Below are 23,259 nucleotides of genomic sequence, written 5' to 3'. Positions count from 1 at the left end.
GGATAAATTAAGGGTGCCTGAGTGTGAATGTGGTGGTTGCAACTGATGATGCAAAAGAAGCTGTTATTATCAGAAGGCTGATATGTGTTAATAATGTAAATCAAGATATAGGAGGTGGACTATCTCTGTATGACTTTTATCTTCCCTTGGGCATTTTTTTTTTGTTCCTTTAACAGTTGTTCATTCTCTGTATCAAATTCTCTCATTTTGTTAAAGTTGATGTTGCCTCTGTTTTTCTCATTGAACCCTGACTGACATATCTGAACCATTTAGATATACAGATGGAATAGACAATCAGGGAAATGTTATGATTCAAATTATGATAGGAAAACACCAGTAACTACATTGAAAGGTACTCAAAATTCTATCAACAGAATCAACTTGGCTTTATAAAAACAGAAAGTGGATTCATGTTTGGCAGGGCTGTGGAGATGGGGTAACAGGGAGGGAATGCCAATGGGTATAGGCCAATGGGTACTACTCTTTTAGAGGTGATGAAAATGTTCTAGAATTAAATAGAAGTGGTGGTTGCACAGCTCTCTGAATATGCTAAAAGCCAATGAGTCTTCTACAATGGTAAATTGACAGAAAATCAATTTATCTGTCTTCCAGTCTGTCTCTGACTTGCCCCTGAGCATTTCAGTCTGTTCTTCACTGAGTTGTAAGAATTTTCTTAATCCTCAAGGTCAAGTTAATCTTCCAAGAAGAGATGGAGCCCTTAACAGGAAAACTTATTTCAGTTTGTGTGGCCTCAACTGGTAGTGATACAGTATAGAGGATGTTTTTGCTATCTGTCTTGCTTGCATTATTTTGCTGTGTGTTGAATAGAAGATGGCAGGGCCACTGAAATTTCCTATGAAATCTCTTTCCAGTGAAATGTGTGCATCCAAGTTTCTTGTCCCTGGAATTTATAGCAGTGTGCATTGCCATGACCATCTGGGATGATCCAGTCAGCAAGGGTCAAATATAAGGTTTTCTGCAGGTGTTCTTTGACCAGGGTTCGGGTACTCAGATGAAGCTGGGGAATTGTGTATGGGACAGTACCAGTGATGATCCAGCAGGTGAGATACCTCAGGAGTCACTCTGGTGGCACACCCTGGCTACCTGTGGGCTGAAGTCACCAGAGGAGGAAATAGTGCTTTCAGAGCCCAGTAAAACCTGGCACCACATGGAAGAAGGAGCTCAATCTGTGAAGGTACAGACCTTCCAGCAAGGAGGGTATGACAAAGAAATAACTTACCCTCTCTCCTCCACCTCGCCTAGCTTCTGCTGGAGCTTCCCATAATTCAAAACCAACTGGAGGGCCTCCCCGGTGGCGCAGCGGTTGAGCGCTGGGTTGTGAAGCTGCCAGCAGCCTCTGCAGCGCCGGTTCAATTGATCCCCAGTTGCTCCCCGGTCACTGGAGGAGGGTCCCACATGGCACGCAGACCTCTCCTGCCACCCGCTGCTCCCCTCAGCAGTGTATTTCAGTCCTTCTGCCTGCTCTGCTCCCCGCTCTGGCTCTGGTGAATTCTCTCACCCTCCCGTGCTTCTGGCTGTACCCAGTGCTTGTATAAATAAATAAAAATAAATCTTTAAAAAAAAACAACAACAAAAAAAAAAACAACTGGAAGCCAGAGAATAAGGGGCCCCACTAGCCAATTTCCCTTTACACAGAGAAGGGCAAAGAAGAGCCAACAATATGCTAGAGAATAACCAGCACCTGGTGATCTTGCAAGACTTGGAGGAGTTATTTATAGTTTTCTATTTTATTTTTATGTATACAAGCACTAGGTACAGTCAGAAGCACGGGAGGGTGAGAGAATTCACCAGAGCCAGAGCAGGGAGCAGAGCAGGCAGAAGGACCGAAGTACACCGAAGTACAAGCGGGCAGCAGGAGAGGTCTACACACCATGTGGGACCCTCTCCAGTGGCTGGGGATTGAACCGGTGCTGCAGAGGCTGTGGGCAGCTTCACAACCCAGTGTTCAACTGCTGCACCACTGGGGAGGCCCTATTTATAGTTTTCTAAATTAAGGCCATGTGAATAATTTTCACCATCAGAGCTCTTGGTACTTTGTCAACTGCTTCTGCATCCACCTTTTCCATCCTCTGACTTCCCACCTCTTTTCAAAATCTAGGTCCTCCCAATCAGCTCTAATTCTCATGCCTTCTTACCTTCTTGGACACCCTACTCCACCAGTCTTCCTCCTTCTCTTCTCTGTCTTTAAGTTTGTCCTCTCTGTTGGACCCCTCTCACCAGCAGCCTAACATGCTTTTTTCATTTTACTCCCCAAGAAAATAAAACCTCCACACACCTTCCTGCACTGCTATTCACAACTAAACTTCTCCGAATTATCACACACGCTGCCTTCACTTTCCATTTCTCATTTCCCATCTCCATTTTCTTTCCAAAATTTCTGGTACTAATTATTGTTTTAAATGACTTTACTGAGGTATAATTCATATACCAGATTATCCAGTTTTTTTTTTAACGTATGCAACCCAGTGGTTTTAATATATTCACAGTTATGCAACCTATACCATAGTCAATTTTGGAATATTTTTTAATGAGTATTTTTTAGATTTTTTTGTTTGTACAAATTTTTTAAAGATTTATTTATTTGTACAAGAACTGGGGTATAGGTCAGATGTGCAGGAGGGTGAGAGGATTTACCAGAGACAGAGGTGGGAACAGAACAGGCAGATTGACTGAAATACACTGCTGAGGGGAGCAGCAGGATAGACAGGCGAGGTCTGCCATGCCACGTGGGTAGCTCTCCGGCTGGCCGGGATCGAACCCGTGCTGCAGAGGCTGCGGACAGCTTTACACCGCTGAGCTCAACTGCCTGTGCCACCAGGGAGGACCAATTTTGGAATATTTTCATTACCTCAAGAAACCAATGCTTTTTAGCAGTCATTCCCTGCTTCCTCTCAACTTTCCCCACCCTAGGCAACCACTGATCTGCTTTCTGCCTGTATAGATTTGCCTGTATTCTAGACACTCTCTATAAAAGGTATCATACAATATTCATTTTTTTGTGGCTGACTTTTTTCACTTAATACAGTGTTTAAAGATCATCTATTTTCCTATGTTTCAGTACTTTGTTTTTTTTATTGTATTGTATGGATCTATTACGTTTTAGTTATCCATTAGTTGATAGACATTTGGGTTGTTTACAATTTTGGCCATTAAGAGTAATGCTAATGTGAACATAAATGTACATATGTTAGCCAGGACACATTTTCATTTCTTATGGGCATGTGTAGGAGTGGATAATATGTTCACTCCATAATAAGACTTTTGAAGACCTATTTCCTAAAGCTGCTGCATTATTTTACATTCCACCAGCGTTGGATGAGAGCTCCAATTTCTCTGTATCCTTGGCAACACTTATAGTTTGTCTTTTTGATTATAACCTTTCTAGTGGCTAGCAAGTGGTACCGCCTTGTGGTTTAGATTTGCATTTGATAATGACTAGTGATGTTGTCTTTTTAATGACTGGTAAAACATCCTTCAGATATCTATTCAGATCTTTTCCTCATTTTTAAATTGGAGTTTTTGTCTTTATTTTTGAATGGCAGTTGTCCTTTGTATGTTCTAAATTCTACTGCCTTATCAGACATATGATTTATGACCTTTTCCCCATTCCATAACTTGTCTTTTCACTTTCTTGATGCTGGCCTTTGAACCTCAAAAATTTTAAATTTTGATGATGTCCACTTTATCTATTTTTTCTTTTCTTTCTCTGCTTTTGGTGTCATATCTTAAAAAACTTTGCATAATCCAAAATCATGAAGTTCTATGCTTATATTTTCTTTTTTTAAAAGATTTATTTATTCATATAAGAGCTGGGGTGCAGGCCAGAGATGCAGGGGTGTGGTGGTGAGAGGATTCACCAGAGATAGAATGGGGAGCAGAACAGACATTTCTACTGAAATACACTGCTGAGGGGAGCATCAGGTGAGACAGGAGAGGTCTGCTGTGTCTTGTGGGTCACTTCCCTGGCTGGGGATTGAACTTGTGCTATAGTGGCTGTGGACACTTTCATAGTGCTGTGTCCTAACCCCTTGCGCCACCAGGAAGGACCCCTTATGCCTATATTTTATTTGAAGAGTTTTACAATTTTATCTCTTACATTTAATTTTGGTCTGTGATTCATTTTGAGTTGATTTTTGTGTATGGTGTAAGGAAAGGAATCCAATTTAATTCTTTCACAAGTTGATATTCGGTTGTCCCAGCACCAATTGTTGAATCACAATAACTTTGTTATATATGGTGTTGGGAACATGCAGAATTTATATGACCTCCTCCTATTTATTCCCATGGGTATATTCTTTTTAAAATATTATTTTATATTTATTTGTTGAGGTTTTCAGAGATATCAGGGGAGTGCTGAGATAAACATGTGCGTTCTATCTATCATGTTTAGCTAATAGTGTCTGGTTCTTTTCTTTGGGGATTTCAAAGCAAGTAGGAAGCTGTTGTAGATAAATATATGTGTCATATCTGCCTTGGTTCGAGGGGAGTATCTACTTGTTTAACACTTATTTTCCTTGCTAGACTGAAGTGGCTCGGTCACTATTACCACTCTAATATTTAACACCGTGTTAAATAAATCAGAAAAGGTGGAGTGAATGAATGATGGAGCAAGGTCAGAAGAATAAGTCATGGTGGGGAAGGTCAGAGAATATCTTTGGGTAAGAGGAAGAACACCATCTCCTCTGAGACTGGGAAGAGATGAGGATGGATTCAAATACAGGTACAGATGAGTACCTGTACTCATATGAGGACAGGAACATATGAGGACAGTACATGGAGGACATGGAAATTGCCAAGGTTTTTCTGAAGGAGGATTTACTTAGACTTGTTCAGGTTCCTTTTTTTTTTTTCATATGCTTTGGCAAGCATATGAAACGGCTGCTCCTGTTTATATTTCTCTGTCCTAAAATACACTGACATTGTGAACATGTCAAAAGACTTATTCAATATCCTTGTTCTGAATTTGATTTCAACTTTTTCCTAAAGTCTTTGCTATTAGAGAATTTCAGAAAGTATGGTTATTAGAAACAGATAAAGTGGGTTTCAACCACCCATTTTTACCACCCACTATGTGATCTTGGGCAACTTTCTTATTCTTTCTGAGCCTCAGTTTTCTCATCTGTGAAATGTGCATAATAATGTTACCTGTCCAGAGAAGTTGATGGTTTTTGTTGGGTTTTTTAGTTTCAAAAAGTACTTTTTCTTTTTCTTTTTTTTTAAAGATTTATTTATTTATTTATACAAGCACTGGGTATGGTCAGAAGCGCGGGAGGGTGAGAGAATTCACCAGAGCCAGAGCGGGGAACAGAATAGACAAACCGACGAAATACACTGCTGAGGGGAACAGTGGGTGTGACAGGAGAGGTCTGCGCGCCATGTGGGACCCTCGCCAGTGGCCGGGTATCGAACAGGTGCTGCAGAGGCTGCAGGCAGCTTCGCAGCCCAGCGCTTAACCACTGTGCCACCAGGGGAAGCCCCCAAAAGTATTTTTTTATGTGTTTGTGATATTGAGAAAAAAGACACCACACATTAATGCAGATCGTGACAGTTATAGTTGAGAGATAAGAAAAATTCTGGTTTTATGAGGGTGTCACCATAATTAGTAAAAAATTATTTTGGATGATATGAAGAGGAAAAGTGTTAATAGAATAAGAGAATTTTTGAACAGCAGATGCAGAGTGAAGTCCTTTCCCCATGCCTGCCAGATGTTCCCACACTTGCCATCAGTGAATGCAATTACATTTTTTTTAACAGTACAGAAAAACTTTTGGTAGTCAGTGAGGGTTATTTTTTTTCTTTGCTTGAATACCCAAAGAAGTTGCTTTAATTAAATAAGGTAATACACATAAAACTCTTCAGTTGTTGCCTGGCATTCAATATCATGGCTCAGTTAAAAACTTGATATCTTTTGAGTCTCTATGTAACATTTTGGGTTGTCCTTTTGTAAAATCACTTTTCATTTTCAACTTTTGACTCCTTTAGCCTTCTATTTTAAAACATTTTTTTATTGAGGTGACTTTGGTTTATCACACTGTTTATGCTTTAGGGGCTCACATCTACTTAAATATATGCCAACACACCATGCCCACCACCAGACCATCAACCAATCTTCCCAGTAGCCCATTGGTCTCTCCCCTTTTATTCCCTGTCTGTACCCTCCCTTTCTGGTAACCTCAAATATACAGTTAGATTTTTAGAGAGTGTTTATATTTGCTCCTTTATTTTTTTATATCCTACATAGGACATATGAGTGAAATCATTTAGTATTTGTCTTTCTCCTTCAAGTTCCATCCATGTATGGTGAATGGCAAGATTTCATCTTTTGCTTTTTTAACTAGATGAATAGTATTCCATTATGTATATGTGATACATTTTAATCTGCTCCTCTGTCCTTGGAAATTTAGACTGTTTCCATAGCTTGACTATTGTAAATAGCGTGCAATGAATAAAGGAGTGAATATATCCCTCTTAATTAGTATTTTGCATTCTTTATGTGGATACCTAGGAGTAGAATTGCTGTATTATACCATAGACTTTAGAGTTTTCTACCTATATTATCATGTCTGCAAATAATGTTAGTTTTACTTCTTTTCCAATTTGGATTCCTTTTATATCTTTCTTTTGCTTTATTGCTATATCTAGGACTTCCAATACTGTGTTGATTTGTAGTGATGAATGTGAATATTCTTCTCTTATACCTGATGTTTGAGAAAAAGCTTTTATATTTTCTCCTGTTAGTATGATGCAAGCTATGGGTTTGGCATATATGGCCTTTATTATGTTGAAGAATGTTCCTCCTGCCCTGATTTATTAAGTTATTTTTTTAATCATAAATAGGTGTTTTATATAGTCAAATGAAGGTTGAATCAGTGACCTTGAAGGTAGTAATACTAAGGATTGAAGTGGAAGGAGAGAACTGGGATGTAAACAAATGAAGCACTTTGAGAACTAATTTTTCATAGCTTTCTCTGGAATTCTTGATTTCACTTATTAAACTTTTAACATCTTGACTCTCTGTGACTTTCTTATCTAAAACTTGAATTTCTTTTTTTAATTTTATTTCTGAGCTCAATTTTTTTTCTGAATTTTGTCATATTTCTCAGTTAGCTTTTCTGAATTCTTTTATATCACTTTGACGTGCCTATCTGAGTTTTCTTATATCTCTTTGAGTTTCTTTATTATAGCAGTTCTCAACTCTATCTGGTAGGGAGATGTAATCTTCCATGTTTTTGAGGTTAGATTCTGGAGAGTTGTTTTTAAAAATATCTGTAGCATTAACTTGGAGGGTTGAAATAATTTTATTTCTCCTGGAGGTAGCACTGTGGTTTTAAAATTAATTAATTTGCATTTCTGGCTTCTGTACCTGCAAAATGGGGAGGTGGGGCAGAGGGTGAAGGGTTTGGAAGGATTTAGCTGTTGGAGCTGGTGGGAGTGCTGGCTCATGCTGTGGCACTGATGATATCCCTCCTCTGTGGGATTCAGGAGAAGAAACTCAGTGCATTCATGAGGTAAGCATCTGTCCCAGGGGGAGGGGAAAACCAGAGCACTTGCTCTGCTCTTATCTTTATTGGGGGTCCAACCTGCATGGAGCACTTTTGCCCCCTGCATGGTTTTCCCCTCCTTCAAGGGTGTGTGCCTCCACGCTGACTCTGTTTCCATCTCCGGAGGGACCCTGATTGAGTTGATAACCCTACTGTCTGTCTCCCTTGCCCCATAGCATGTACTCCTGTCTTCTCTCTCCACGTACCTCCTGTTCAGTGAAGCATGAATCTCTTCAGTGTCACCTTTGTTGAAGCCTACACTGGTCTCTGATGTCCAGGGGGTGCTCAAGTTCATCTCTTAGCTTTGGGACACTGTCTGTATGCAGTTCCCCTCTGCTTAAGTGTTAAATGTTACTCTTGGTAGGAAAACCAGGGACCTACTCTGTTACTATCATTGTGACTTCTACTCACTTGTAGGAAGGGAGAAGGTCACCTGCATAGGAGGAGACCCATAAATTCACCCAGACACTGCTACCGCCACTGCTACTTCCACAGTGGGATTCTGTGAGCTTCTGTCATCTGAGAGCCACAGCCAGTAGACACTGGGCATTGCCACTGTCTCTGCACCACCTCTGTGCTATACCATGGTGGCATCTTTATGCTTCCTTTGCTGCCACTTCTGCCATATCAGCTCTGCATCTCCAACCTACTCTCTTTTCACCCATATGAATGTGAACATAGATTTCTATGTGTGGTTGAATCAGAGAACAAACCAAGACTTTGTATTTTTCTTCTTTCTCCTTCTTTTCTTTGCAGTTGTGCCTGTAGCTATTGACAGTTTTGAGTCTGAAACGTTATGCAACTATCCTTAGTTACAATACTTTCAAGTGGCATTGAATTCTAGTTATACAGTAAAGTCATGTTAATAATTTTCATTTTTTTAAGTATCTGGAATTAATGGTCATTTCTTTATTTAATAGACATACACAAAAGAATGGGCTGATGTTCTAAACCACAAAAGTAGACACGTGGAAGAAGCTGTCAAAGAACTTATAGTTATATTTGAGGGTATTTATGAAGTTAAATACAGTGGGAAATCAGGAAAACAACGAGGTAATTTCACTAGTTATAATGTTTGAGTCACAAGAGTTGCAAATAGATTCTCAAACAGGCACTTTCTGCTTAGCAGGTATCAAAATTCCAGACTCCCAGAAGGAAAGCAATTGTTCAGCATGAACCATATCATTTGCACAAATGGTATAAATGGACACTGTGAGCCCTTTTAATCACTTAAAGAGTGGTGGGAACCCTGAAATCCAGGGCCCCAGTGCCAACCAAGGACCAGCCTTGCAGGGAGGTCTTTCTGAAGTGTTAAGTCTCAGGTCTGCTGTTAGCTTTTTATTTTTTGTATAACATTCTTTTTTTTTTTTTTTAAAGATTTATTTATTTATTTATACAAGCACTGGGTACAGTCAGAAGCACGGGAGGGTGAGAAAATTCACCAGAACCAGAGCGGGGAACAGAACAGGCAGAGTGACGAAATACACTGCTGAGGGGAGCAGCGGGAGAGGCAGGAGAGGTCTGTTGCACCATGTGGGACCCTTGCTGGTGGCTGGGGATCGAACCAGCGCTGCAGAGGCTGCGGGCAGCTTCGCAGCCCAGCGCTCAACTGCTGTGCCACCAGGGGAGGCCCCTATACAACATTCTAAAATATCTGGGGACAGTTTTGGTTGTCACATAGCAGGTAGAGATCAGGGTTGCTGGCCATTCCTAGTGGTTAGAGTCCAGGGCTGCTGCTACAATGCACAGGACAGCACCTGACAAGCAAGAATGTCAATGGTGCTGAGGTTGAGAAACTCTGAGCTGATGATAAACATTTACAGATTATCTTCTTTCCCGTAGAATTTCCATTTAATTCAGTTAGTTTCTTTTTTTGAAGTATTTATTATATTAGTCATAATTTGTTTACCTTTGAAATTATATGATTTAATTTTTAATAATGGCTGTGCTTAACTGCATTGCAGAATTCCTGAAATCTTATAAAATTTAATTTTTTTTTAACTTTAACATTGGGAGATCCCCATCAGTTTCTTAAGAAGTGTCAAACCAGAAAAATATCAATTTGTTAATTTAGAAAACTCAGATATTTTAGAAAGATAACATGTAAAAACTTCTTAAAATATTTTTAACTCTAGACACTAGAGTATATTTATGTGATATATGGTAGAATGATGAGTCTTTTGAGATGAGTGTTTTAATTTAATTCAACAAATCAAAAAGTTTAAAAGTAAGAGCTTTGTAAGAAGGATCTCTGTAAGGATTGCCCATCTCTGTAAGGATCTCTGTAAGAACAGGCCAGATGCTATGTTTTTGTTTTGTCTTTTATCTGTAGAAAAGAGGAAACGTGTTGTTTTTGGAAGTGAAGCAGAAGAGGGTGAAAGCACTGAATTTGATACTAATAGAGTGACTGATGATGTTAATGAGAAAGAAGATGAATTTAAAAAGGTATTTATTGTGAGACAACTGCATGTGATTTCACAGAATTATGACTATAGACAACTCCAAATGACAGCCTGTGTGGGTTTATAACCAATCTGGATTTGTAACAAAATCCACAAAATAGAATTGTCAATTTTACATGTATGATCTGCAAGAAATAGCTCTCTTTACAGTTTTCCCCAACATAATCAGTTTCTAATGTGATCTGTCCATTGCAATTTTTATAGTTATTACCCCCCCCCTTGATATTGACCATGTTTTCTTATATAGTAAATGTCACTTCTGGGGCCTTAAGTATCAATCCATTTGACAGTAATGAAGAACAGTGTTTAATAGAATTATCTATATTGCAGACCCAGATTTTAGGTTACTTGGGGCCCAGGGAGCTGCATTTTAAACCAGCACAGGAGAAACCCTAGATGGGCCCATTTTCACAGGTGTTGGTATGTGTTGAGAATACAGGTTGAGAAGGAGACACAAGGTTTCTTTCTGCTCCTTAGACCTCACTCTAGGTTATACACTGACTCTGAGTACCACTTGCACATCTGTACTATTTCTTTTTTCTCCTGTTCCTTCTGGTTTTCTGTTAATCCCTCCTACTCATTTTTTCATTCTTGATTTTATACACTTTTCTACTCTGTGGTGCCGGAAATAAACAACACATTCATTTCACTTTCACCTTCTTGTACAAGGATGATATGACCACCTCATCCAGAAACATTTTCTTGCCGAGTCTAGTTTTTTTTTTGAAGATTTATTTTTTATTTATACAATAGCTGGGGTACATGCCAGAAGCTCAGGAGGGTGAGAGGATTCACTAGTGACAGAGTGGGGAGCAGAACAGGCAGACTGACTGAAATACACTGCTGAGGGGAAAAGCAGGCAAGACAGGAGAGGTCTGCCGCGTCATGTGGGAAGCTCCCTGGCCGGCCAGGAATCAAGCCCATGCTTCAGAGGCTGCGAACAACTTCATAGCGCTGTGCTTAACCCGCTGCACCACTACGGAGGCCCCTCAGTCTAGATTTTTGCCATAAGTTCTTCTCAGTACTGTGCATCAGACCCTCAGAGCCATTTGCTGGGAGTCAGGTGGAAAGAGTGAGTATAATCTCATGTTAGTGGTACTGGTGTTTCAGTTGTATTTCCTTTGACACTACCTGGGGTCCCTAGAAAAAGACCCCACCTGAGTCTCAAACTGGGAGAATTGTGGAGCTTCCAGAATAGCCTCTGCCTCTCAAATCCATCTTCCACATTGCTGTCAGAATGGCCTCTAACAAAGATCTCATTGTCGTGCCTGTGCATTAGCCTGAGAATTCACAAAGCCTGATCATATTCCTCTTTGTTCATGCCTGGTAACCAACCCCCCACATCTGACCCAGCTCAGCCTGACTGACCCACTCACTGTCAGGTAGGGAGGTGCAGGATGGGGAGGAACAGTTTGGCCAGAGCCTGGCCCTGGATGTGAGTCCCATGCGTGCAAGAGCTGAGGTCCACATACTTGCTTGGGCTCCTACTCTCCTTTGTTCTCACCAATAAATGTGGCTATTTCTCTGGAAGGAAAGAAGGGCTTAGCCCAAGGATGTGGAGATTCCTTTTTTTTTTAAAAAAAAAAATTTATTTATTTATACAAGAACCGGGGTACAGGCCAGATGTGCAGGAGGGTGAGAGGATTCACCAGAGACAGAGCAGGGAACAGAACAGGCAGACTGATGAAATACACTGCTGAGGGGAGCAGTGGGCGCGACAGGAGAGGTCTGCCGCACCATGTGGGACCCTTGCTGGCTGGCCAGGATCAAACTGGCACTGCAGAGACTGAGGACACCTTCACAGCGCAGTGCTCAACTGCCTGCGCCACCAGAGGAGGCCCGGAGATTCCTTTTTTGTTTTAAAGAGTTATTTTTTTTATGCATGTAAGAGCTGGGGTACAGGCCAGAGGTGTGGGAAGTGAGAGACAGAGTGGGGAGTAGAACAGGTGGATTGACTGAAGTACGGCTGAAGGGAGCAGCAGGCAAGACAGGAGAGGTCTGCCGTGCCATGTGAATCACCTCCCTGCCCGGGGATTGAACTCGTGCTGCAATGGCTGTGGATAGCTTCTTAGGTTGCGTCTTAACCCCTTGCGCCACCAGTGAGGCCCTGGTATTGTATTGTATTGTAGCTTTTAAAATATGTTTATTTACCAAGCTGAGAGCTTCTTGAGGATGGAAACTCAATATCTCTCATGCTCATATCCTTAAGCACTGAGAAATGTACCACACTTAATAAGTGCTTCAGTTTTGTTGTGTGAATTGTTTTGAATAGACTGAGCAGAAAGAATTATTTTGAATAGACTGTTGTTTGAATTTTGGCTTTTGAATACATCATGGTTTGCTAGGGTGTTTATGCAAGAACACTTTTCAAATATTTCTATTTGTTAAAAAAGAAGAAAACAAGTACTTTGAGATTGAATTTATTTCTGAAATATAGTCGAAATGATATAGTTTGTTACCTTTCATCTTTCAACAGGTCACCTCTGATGTTGTATTATTGCTTTGGGTGTGTAAGAGGTTATTTTGCAGCAAATTTATTATGATTTCTCATTGCAGGAATGTAAAGAGGTCTATGCTTATTTCTCTCATCAATTACTGGACAGTCTTCAAAAAGCTACACGGTTGTCTTTGGACACAATGAAAAAAAGAATATTTGTTTCAAGGCAAGTTGAAAATATACTAAATATCTTTGATGGTATTATCTGTAACAACAGTGCTAATGGCACCTCTGACTTTTATTAATTATATTGGTTTTATTATTTATAAAATTTAAAATACAACATTCATGAAAAGACTATGAAAATGTGCGTAATACTGCAACAATAGGATCAAATGAAAACATGTTCCTGACACCAAGGTCAAGATAAAGAACACTACCAGTCCTCTTTCTGCTCACCTGAAGGTTGCCACTGTCCTGAACTTAGTGTTTATTATTGTCTTGGTTTTTCTTGCAGTTTACCACATCTCTACATCCCTAATCAATGCATATTAAATTTTGTCTGTATGAGATTCATCTGTTGATACAGTTTATTATTGTTGGACAATGCATAATCTGTTTACCTGGTCTGTTGGTGATGACCATTTGGTTTGTTTCCAGTTTGGGCTGTTGTGAATAAAGCCTCTGTGGGCATTCTTGTCCCTGTCTCCTGCTGCACCTGCTAGGGATGGAATGCTGGGCCCTGAGTTATATGCCTCACTACTTAGCAGTGCCAACCTGAGAGTGTCCATGGTTCTACATCCTTGCACACAGATGGTATCATTCAATTAAAAACTTCCTGCCAGCATAAGGGGTGTAAAATGGCATGCCATGGGATTTAAACAATCATTTTCCTGGTTCTGATTTTATTGAACATATTTTCTCACTTAGAAGTCATTTGAGCCATTTGTTTTTTTGTGCTCTTTCTTTTTTCTCTTTGTTCCCTGGGAGGAAGGACCCACCTCCCAGTCCTTCCTTTCCTTTCCCTGCCTTCCCCTCCCCTCACCCTCTTCTCTCCCCCCTTCTCTTTTCTTTCCACTCATATGTGTTCTCATATATTATTTTGTTGATGATAATATGGCACATTGCTTTCCTCAGCTGTTCTTTATCTTTCCTTCTCTTGATAGCATGCTTTGCTGAGTTCAAAAAGTTCAAGTATATCTATCTTTTCCTAGTGATTTATCTTTTAAAATAAATATTTACCTACTCTGTTATGCCTTCTTTTCATCTTTTATAGGGATTTATTTAATCCGCATAGTAGGAGAGCAGTATATTTTACCATTTGGTTAATTCATTAAGCAATTAAAAGTTGTTGCAAATTAATTTTTCTTTTGAGAATGTTATTTAAATTACATTGAATTGATAGATAAATTTGGGAAGAATTAGCATCCTTAAAATATCCAAAATCATGAATCATCTCTCCATTCATTTAAGTATTCTTTAATATTTTTCCATGAAGTTTAATAATTTTCTGTAATGACTTTGCACATTTTTGTTAGATATAGTCCTGAGCTATTCATTGCTGGATTTTAGTTTAATTGTACTGTAAAAGCCACCCAATGTCATCACAAGCTTCTCAAATTTTCCTTGTTTTTGTTTTGTGTATCTTAAGGTTATGTTGGTAGGTGCATACAAGGTCATAGTAGTTAAGTCTTCTTAGAGCATAGTTATTTATTTATTTATTTTTGTGGGACCCTCGCCGTTGGCCGGGGATTGAACTGGCACTGCAGAGGCTGCTGGCAGCCTCGCAACCCAGCGCTCAACCGCTGCGCCACCAGGGGAGGCCCCATAGTTATTTTATTTTTATTTTGTGAAATTCTTTACCCATATTAATCCTGATTCCTCAAATTCTTTTCAGACTGTCATTAATTTTACTTTCCTAGTTTTTCTGTACATCTTTTTCTATCTTTTAAGACTCTCTGCATAATTTTTATCTCTTAAAAGCTTCATATACCTGATTGACTTTTTATTCTTTTATCGTGCATTAAAATAATGCAGTGTCCCATTTTAAGGCCTTTTTCTCCTTAGAGAATTTCTCCCTTAGGGAAACATAGTAATATATGAAAGTTTATTTTTCTCCACAACCTTGCCAATACTTGTTGCTGCTAGTCTTTTTGATATGTCACCACATAAATTATTATTCCAGCTAGGATACTCTTTTGAATTAAAGGGCACTATCTAGATGAAATGTCAGGATAGACCTTTTCTAGAACTGTCCTGGACACACGGGACATGTATTTGTCTCAAAGATGGGCACCTCTTGGTCAATTTCTTCTCTGTCTTCTAATTACTCTGACATGTATTTTATATTTTTGACCTTTTTGGAATACATTATGAGTAATTATCTATGTAGGTAGTCTATACCTAGTGATCTAGTACATCTTAAATATTTCATTTTTTCTTATCCTCTACACATTGTATCATTCTACCTTTTTGGCTGAACAATTTATTATCATTTTTGGTAAGATTGTCTTCATTTATCTCTTTGAACATTTCCTGGATGCTTAATTTAGATGTTGTCATACTGCCATAATTGAAATTCATTGGCAATAAGTTTCTGCTTCAATTATTGATTTCTTTAGCTTTCTCCCTTTTTGTTAGACTTACTCATGCATATTGGGACTTGCATTTTTTGTAGGCTTTCTCTTTGAGCAAGAGGATTTTTTCACTTTTGGGTATTTTTCTTTCCTTCCTTCCCTCCCTGTCTAGAAGTTTCACTTTTGCCACCAGGTGATACTAGGAACATTTAGTTCAGAACCAAGTCTTTGCATATTTGCTCATAGTTTCTGCTTCCTGGAAAGCCTCACTGCCTATTTCCACACCAGAACCCTGGCCTGGCTGTTTTTTGGGGTTGTTTTTAATCTGGATACACTGTATCCATTCATCCTTCCATTTTTCCCTTAGTTACATTTATTCTCCTCCCCACCCCCTATCACCATCTCTCCTGTTCCCTTGCCCCTTCCCTGCCACCTCCCTCTTAACCTCAGAGCCCTTAGGATGTTTGCTGGTATACAGTCGTTTTTGAAAGTGTTTTATGTTGTCAAATTGTCTGTTATATGAATGTCCAATATTTGCTTTCTTGTCTGGAGTTGCTTTGCTGATACAATTTTTTAAAATTCCCTTCATTTTATTAAAAATGGCTGCATTTCATCTTTTCTGGTGGCTATGTAATATTTCAAGGTATGTATGAACCACATCTTATAGATCTATTCATTTTTTGAAGGAGATTTAGGCTGCTTCCATATCCTAGCTATTGTAAATAAAGTTGCTGTGACCATTGTAGAACCTATGGGTTTATTTGTTGATGATTTCATATTCTATGGATATATAACCAAAAGTGGGATTGTTGGTTTGTATGGTATTTCTAATTCTTAATTTTTAAGGGGAAATCCAGATTGCTTTCCATAATGGTTTTACCAGTTTATGTTCCCACCGACAGTGTAATAGGGTTCCTTTTTGTCTGCATCCTCTCCTCTCAAGCACTTATTGTTGGGGGGCCTTTTCATGGGTGTGATGAGTTGTAGTTTTAACCTGCATTTCTTATGTCTTTTCACTTTCTGGATATCTTTGGTGAATTGTCTGTTCATATTGGTTACCCATTTGTAATTGGTTTGTTTTTTCCCTTGAATTGTATGAGTTTAAAAAAAATATATCTGGAATATTAATCCCTTATCAGTTATTTATTGTATAAATATATTTTCCCAGTAAGGTATCTATTTCATCATCTTTTATTTTCTTTTGCTGTATGGAAGCTTTTCAGCTTGAGATGATCCCAGTTGTTTATTTTTGGTTTTTTAATTCCCTTGCCATAAGGGTTGAGTCACCACCAAACATACCTTTATTGTTAATATTGTGAAATGTATTGCTAGTATTTCCTTCTATGTATTTTGTTGTTGTTAGTCGTACCTAAATAATTCATCCATTTGGGATTTATTTTTACATATGGTGTAACTAATAGTTCAACTTCATTCTTTTATGTATAGTTGTCAAATTTTTCCAGTACCATTTATTAAAAATATGAGCTTTTCCCTATATTATGGTCATGATGCTTTATCATAGATTAGGCACTGGTATATATATATACATAGGGGTTAATTTCTATAATTTTGTTTCTGATCCATTGATCCACATAACTTTTTTTGTGTCAGTATCATATTGCTTTTAATACTGTTGCTTTATACTAAAGTTTGAAGTCAGGTAACATGATACCTTTCTCTCCTTTTTTCTTAAGCTTGCTTTTGCAATGTGAGGACTTTTATGGTTACATTAAATTGCAATATTTTTTGTTCAGTTTCTTAAAAAAATATTGCTGGGCTCTTGATGGGGTATCATGTTTAATTTGTATGTAGTTTTAGGCAAGATAGTCATTTTAATTGTATTGATTTTTTTCATTCATGGGTATGGGATATCCTTCCATCTCATTTTGTTGCTATGTAAGTCCTAAGGTAACATCTTGTGTTCTCATTGCATAAGTCTTTTACCTTCTTTGTTAAGTTGATTCCAAAGTATTTAATTCTTTTTGAGGCATTGTAAAGAGTTATTTTTAAAATTTCTTTTGTTTCTTGATTGTATATAAAAATGTTTGGATTTTTGTATTTTGATTTTGTAGCCTATTGTTCTGTTGTATTCACGTATTGTTTCTATTAGCTTTTTAATGGAGTCTTAGCATCTTCTATATATAATGTTGTATCATCTATAAGTAGTGATGATTTCTCTTCTTTTCCTATTTGGATTCCGTTTGTTTCCTGTGTTTGTCTGTTAGGTCGGGTCAAAGCTTCTAGCACTAAGTTGAATAGAAGTGGTGACAATAGGCAAAACTTGTTTTGTGCCAAATCTTATAGAGAAAACTTTCAGTTCTTCACCATTGAGTATTACATTGTCTGCTGGTTTTTGATATGTGGCCTTTATTATATTGAGATAGGTTCTTTCTTTTCCCATCTTGGTTAGAGTTGTTCTCATAAATAGGTGTTGAATCTTATCAAAAACTTTCTCTTCATCTGTTGATAATGTATGATTTTTATCTTTACTTTTGTTGATATGGTATATTACATTAATTGACTTATATATATTAAATCATCCTTGTATCCTTGGATGAATCCCATTTGATCATAGTGCATAATCCTTGTGTTTTACTTTTGAATTCAATTTGTTAGTACTTTGTTGAAAATTTCTGCACCAGTGTTCATCAAGGATATTGGTCTATAATTTTCTTGGGCTTTATTTTCTGGTTTCAGTATTAGATAATGTTGGCATCATAAAATGTATTAGGGAGCATTCTTCCTTCTTGTATTTTAATAATCAATTTGAGCAAGGTGGGCAATAGTTCTTATTTGACAATTTGATAGAAGTCATTTGTTAAGCTATTTAGCACTAGACTTTCATTTATCAGATTTTTGAAATCATTGTTTCAATTTCTATGTCCGTGATTAGTTTGTTCAGTTCATCTGTTTCTTCCTGGTTTATCTCTGGTAGATTTTTCTCAAAATAAAATCTTGAAATTTATTAGTTCTTCAAGGTTATAAAATTTATTGGCATATAGTTTTTCATAGTAATCTCTTATAACCTTGTTTTTTTCCCCCAATCTTGATATTTTTAATATTCTGTTCTTGTTGTTGGTAAGTAGCTTTATTATTATGTGGTCAGTAGCTTTATTATTATGTGTCTTGGTGTATGTCTATATAATATTATTTGGTTTGAAACCCTTTGGGCCTTTTGGATCAACTTCTGGTACATTTCCCAGAGTGAGATGGTTTTCAGTATTTATTTATTTAATAGGTTTCCTATTCCCTTCTCCTCCTAGGATCCCTATGATATAGATACTATTTCTCTTTACATTGTCCCAGAGAGCTCTGACACTATTTTCATTGTTTAAATTCTCTTTTCTTTGGGCCTCCCCTGGTGGCGCAGCAGTTGAGCACTGGGCTGCAAAGCTGCCTGCAGCCTCTGCAGCGCTGGTTCAATCTTGGCCAGCCAGTGAGGGTCTCACATGGCGTGCAGGCCTCTCCTGCCGCCCGCTGCTCCCCTCAGCAGTGTATTTCGTCAGTCTGCCTGTTCTGCTTCCCACTCTGTCTCTGGTGAATCCTCTCACCCTCCCGTGCATCTGGCCTGTACCCCAGTTCTTGTATAAATAAATAAATAAATCTTTAAAAAAAATTCTCTGTTCTTTACCTTGTTCTATTTTTATGTCTTCCAGTATTGTGTTTTAAAGTTCATTAATTCTCTTTATTGGTTCTGTTTGTCTGCTATTAAGGCCCTCAAGTGTATTTTTTAAATTAGCTATAGTGTTTCTTAGCCCCATTACTTTTTTCAGAATATTTTATTTTTGCATAGAAGAACTGAGGTATAAGCCAGAGGTATAAGCCCCACAGGTAGTGGTGGGGAGAGGGTTAGAGGAAGGAGTGAGAAGATTCACCAGAGACAGAGTGCAGTTAGTACCATTATTTTTTTAATGTAGCTACTTCACATTTTCTTTGTGCTTATTCCATTGTTTTACACTTATGTATATTTTATATTTATATATATTTACAAATGATCGCCGTTGTTTTTTTTCCAAAACGGTTGCCAGGACTATTGTTCTGAATCCCTCTTCTGTCATACTTCCCAAATCCACTGATTTGGTGCTCCTTTCAAGTTTTTTAAATTTTGCTCTGTCATTTGTACTGTCTTCTGACTCTTATTTTCTATTTTGTATGGGTTTTGGTGAGGATAGATTTGCAAATCTATACTTTTTGGAATAGTTAAGGGACTGGTGCCAGTGAAGGGTAGTATGTATAAAAGAAGACCAGGGCAATAATTTAAAATTCCTTTTGTAAAATGTTTCTTTGTGAAGGTTGGCAAGTGTTTTAGATATCTTATCCTGGCCTTTAGTGGTAGTTTCTTTTAAAGGAAGTACAGGTGCTCTCAACTGATTCAGGCTACAGCAGTTGTATTATGAGCCTCAGATTCTAGGAGGCCTCTGTGTCTTACCTCTATAGCTCTCCAACGATACACCCTTCATCCTGGGTGTCTGATCATGCACCCTTTTATCCAGTGCAGTGCCACCGGGTCTTAGTAGCTCACATGTTGGATAGTCAATAGCTGTAGGGGCTCTGAGTGCAGCAACTTCTCCCTCTGTGGGTTGTGCTGCCCTATAATTACTTTCAACAAACTTTGCTTAACAGTTTTTCTACCCCTTTCAGTCAGGCTGATGCTCCTCTTGTGTATACTGTAATCGGTTTTCCCCTCAGGGGTTCTTGGCTTGGGTTTTCATACATTTTGTTGTGTGCATCTGGAGGAGGTGAACCCAGAGCATTCACTCTGCAACCATCTTGCTAGACTCTCCACTCAGACTGTTTTTGTGTCTGATCCATTTCTGATTCGTGGAGATACTTATCTTGTATCTGAGCATTCTCATGTCTTTATGTTCTATCCATTGTTCTGATGTATTTAGCACAAAGAGGTGTTTTGGAATTCTTAACTCACTAAGACTGGATTTACATGGCCTGCAGCACTTCAGTAATTTTTGAATAGGTATACATGATATAATTTTTCAAAATCCTCCCTTATCCAAAATGCCTTTCTTTTACCTGTGCATAGAAATGCTTGTTTAATCTCCTCTGAACACAATCCCCTTTCCTTACAGACTATGAATTCTTTTTCATTGTTCTCATTTGTTCATGTTTTCAGATGAGAGTTCTGCGGCCAATCTTATGTTATTTTTAAATAACTGCCCATTGTCTTCGTGCTTACAGGTTTCCCCCTTTATTCCGTTTAAGTATAGATCATTTTCCCCAGTAATCCTGTTGGGCACACATTTTCAAGACGAAAGACAATCTGTTCTTCAGATTATAGCAGTTCTATGCTTTAATTTACCTTATGTACAGTTCATAAGGTAGTAAGGAATAGCTGAGCTGAGTGACCCTCTGTAAGTGATTTAACTTCCTCCTACCTTGGCTTCCTACTCTACAAAATAGAAATAATCATACCATCTGTCTCATGCAGTTTATGTAAGGATCCCATTAATTCATGGGATGTGCTTGGAAAAGTGCCTGGCATCCATTAAGCATTCAATGAACATGACTTATCTTTATCTTTTTTCTTACCTTATCTTGAAGTTTCTATCTTCTTTGTTTCTTGCATCTGAAATTTTGGAGAATTCCTTAAATGAATCTTCTAATTTGTCAAAAAAATTAATGAACGAAGGTGGTGCTTACTGCCTCTATTCAGCTCTTTTACTTGATGAAACTCTTTCCTGTTCTTAGATAGATTCCCTTTTAATACAATTTACCCATGTTTTACTGCTGCATTTTGAATTTTACAGTGACATGTAAATGAGATGAGTTATTCCCTCTGCTGGCATGCTTGACTTTAGTTCAAAGAGTTCTTTGCAATTGTATGTCTATCTGGGAACTTCTGGCCTTGAATGCTAAAGCTGGGTCTCTACTTTGAACTGTGAAGGCTTTATGTTTCTTTTGATTTATCCCTTCATCTGCTTATATTTGTAGAAGGAGGTTTAGCTTTTATAATGACAGTATTTCTTGCTATGGTAAGTTTACACTTATTATAATTTTGTCTGGGATGGGGTCAGAGGTCAAGGCAGAGGGTGCTAACCAAAATAATATGCAATTCTGATGTGTGTCCTTCATTATTTGTACTTGTATGTCTGTATAGCCTGAACATGACAACAATTTATAGAAGAGTTTGATCAGAAACTTCTGTTTTAATCTTGCAGAAAAATATATAAACATATATGCTGGTATATGCTTTTTATTGGTAATTTTATCTGGCATTTGTTACAGGGCTGGAAACAAGGAGTGCTTTTAGTAAACATATTTTTATTATATTTTTATTATTATAACTATGAGAGAGCAATGTTAAAATGCTAGGAAATATATATGAGACTAATATTTTATTTCCAAGAATATAAAGTTACGTTTTCTTAGTTCTCTGAGATGTGTGGTTCCATTATAAATATCCTCCTCACTTCATGTAATTCAGTACTTTGCAAATGATCTTTATTTTTAGGATTAAAAGTTATAGCATAACCAAGCTACCTGTGGAGTTTTAGGTAAAGGTGTCTAAGTTAAATGTCCATTTTATTACAGCCCTTATGGACGAAAAAAGTCAGAAGATGTTGTTTCCTTTATAAAAGCTGAAGTGCATCTTGCAATTCCTAATGTGGTAAGTATCATTAAGTATTCAAATGAACACAATCATATTTTGGTAATGGATTGAAGAAGTATAGCCTTTGATATGAGTTTCATTTACAATAACTTTTTGGTTCTGTGTATCCTTTGACTTTGTCTTAGTATTTAACAAAATTCAAAATGATGATATTCATATATCTGTTCTGTAAAAACTTCTGCATAATTAATGGTGTGTTGAATGTTGACATAAGAGTTAAGTTTGTGCAACCATCCCAGGCCACGTAGGTTCACTGTCGGTTCTTGCAGATGGAAAAGAGAGTTTTTGAGCCCTCAGTATCATTTTTATAGGTCTTTAATACTGAACAAGGGAAAGTAGCCATCAGGGAGACAGCAACTTGAGCCCCAGCACCCCCCCCGCCCCCACCAGAGCGACACCTCCCTTTTAGCCCTGCCTTCTAGGCCCAGGTATGTGCACCTACACTTAGGCATGCCTCTGCTCCCTGGGCCCAGGTGTCCTTAATCAGGGGAGACGTGCAAGGCTGTAGGTGCTGGTCATAGAGGCTAGTGGTGGGACAGTCTAAAAAAGCCTGATTTAACTCATTTACGATATCCATTCAGCCATCAATTTTCAAGCCCCCCCTCCCCCAAAATCTTGCTTTTTCTTAAGATGATTATCTAAATATGACCATATCCTGGCCTTTAAAGATACAACCTTGAGGATGGCAGAATAGAAGGACAGCACCCCTGCCCTGAGCTCTGTGGATCCCTGTGCCTTCTCATGACGCACATCTGCATCTTCACTCCAGCTCCTTATTGGCATCTGGAACTCTAAGTCATGCAGAATGACTGAAGTACATTCGGTGATGGCCCAGACACTGATAATTATGACTCACCTAACACCACAGCTACTCAGTGTGGCCTCCAAAAGAGTAGCTTCTTTCACACATTTCAAAGAACTAAAGTCAGAATCTAGGGCAGTATAGTTTCTTCAGTTATTCTGCTTCATAGACATCTTACATATGGCCCACAATTTTGGGCTGCATACAGCCACTCTCCCAAGGCAAAGGATGACAGGTACTGTGTTTGATCTTTTGGTCTGCAGGGATGCCTAGAATGGGAAGACTTGAGGTCAGAGAGTGTTTGAAGCTTACCCTCCTCTAACATTCCTCTCCTTGAAGCAGCCTTCCACTGGACAACCTGAGGCTTTCCCCACTCAGGAGAAAGGGATGGTGAGAATCAGAGGGAGCCATTTGCATGGGCTGACAGTATCAGGAACTCGTTTGGTTTTTCCCCAGGTGATGGTTCCTAGTTTGGATGACATTCAACAAGCCATTAACCGTATGATCCAGTTAACCTTGGAGGTCAGCAGAGGCGTGGCTCATTGGGGGCAACAGCAAACCCGCAACATCAAGGGTGCCATTTCCAGTTCCTCCCGTACCACTACTGAACAGTCCCATCCAACAGGAAAGAAGCTGAAGAGGGAAGAGAGTAAGGATGTTAAAACAAATATAGAAGAATAGAATCTTAAAATTATGACAGTCAGTAGATGATCTTTCTTTCTTCCTGATTATGATAAATATTGATTTTTAAAGTAATTTTTACAGGTTTATTTGTTAACTTCAGTATTCAAAACA

At 38.4% G+C, this 23,259-nt stretch overlaps 1 protein-coding gene across 1 annotated transcript in view; it reads left to right on the top strand.

The window, feature by feature from the left end:
* Nucleotides 1–23,259, top strand: part of DNAH8 (dynein axonemal heavy chain 8) — a gene marked incomplete at its 3' end in the record, with an annotated part of 299,195 nt that overhangs the window by 58,263 nt on the left and 217,673 nt on the right. Inside the window, exons 18-22 of the mRNA XM_084228672.1 lie at nucleotides 8,483–8,615; nucleotides 9,895–10,007; nucleotides 12,581–12,687; nucleotides 21,584–21,659; nucleotides 22,921–23,113. Coding sequence (XP_084084798.1) covers nucleotides 8,483–8,615; nucleotides 9,895–10,007; nucleotides 12,581–12,687; nucleotides 21,584–21,659; nucleotides 22,921–23,113 — 622 coding nt within the window. The remainder of the gene's footprint in view (nucleotides 1–8,482; nucleotides 8,616–9,894; nucleotides 10,008–12,580; nucleotides 12,688–21,583; nucleotides 21,660–22,920; nucleotides 23,114–23,259) is intronic.

This window comes from Talpa europaea (assembly GCF_964194135.1).
Source record: "Talpa europaea genome assembly, chromosome: 2".
Classification (NCBI taxonomy): Eukaryota; Metazoa; Chordata; class Mammalia; order Eulipotyphla; family Talpidae; genus Talpa; species Talpa europaea.
This window is presented reverse-complemented; position numbering and strand designations above follow the sequence as displayed.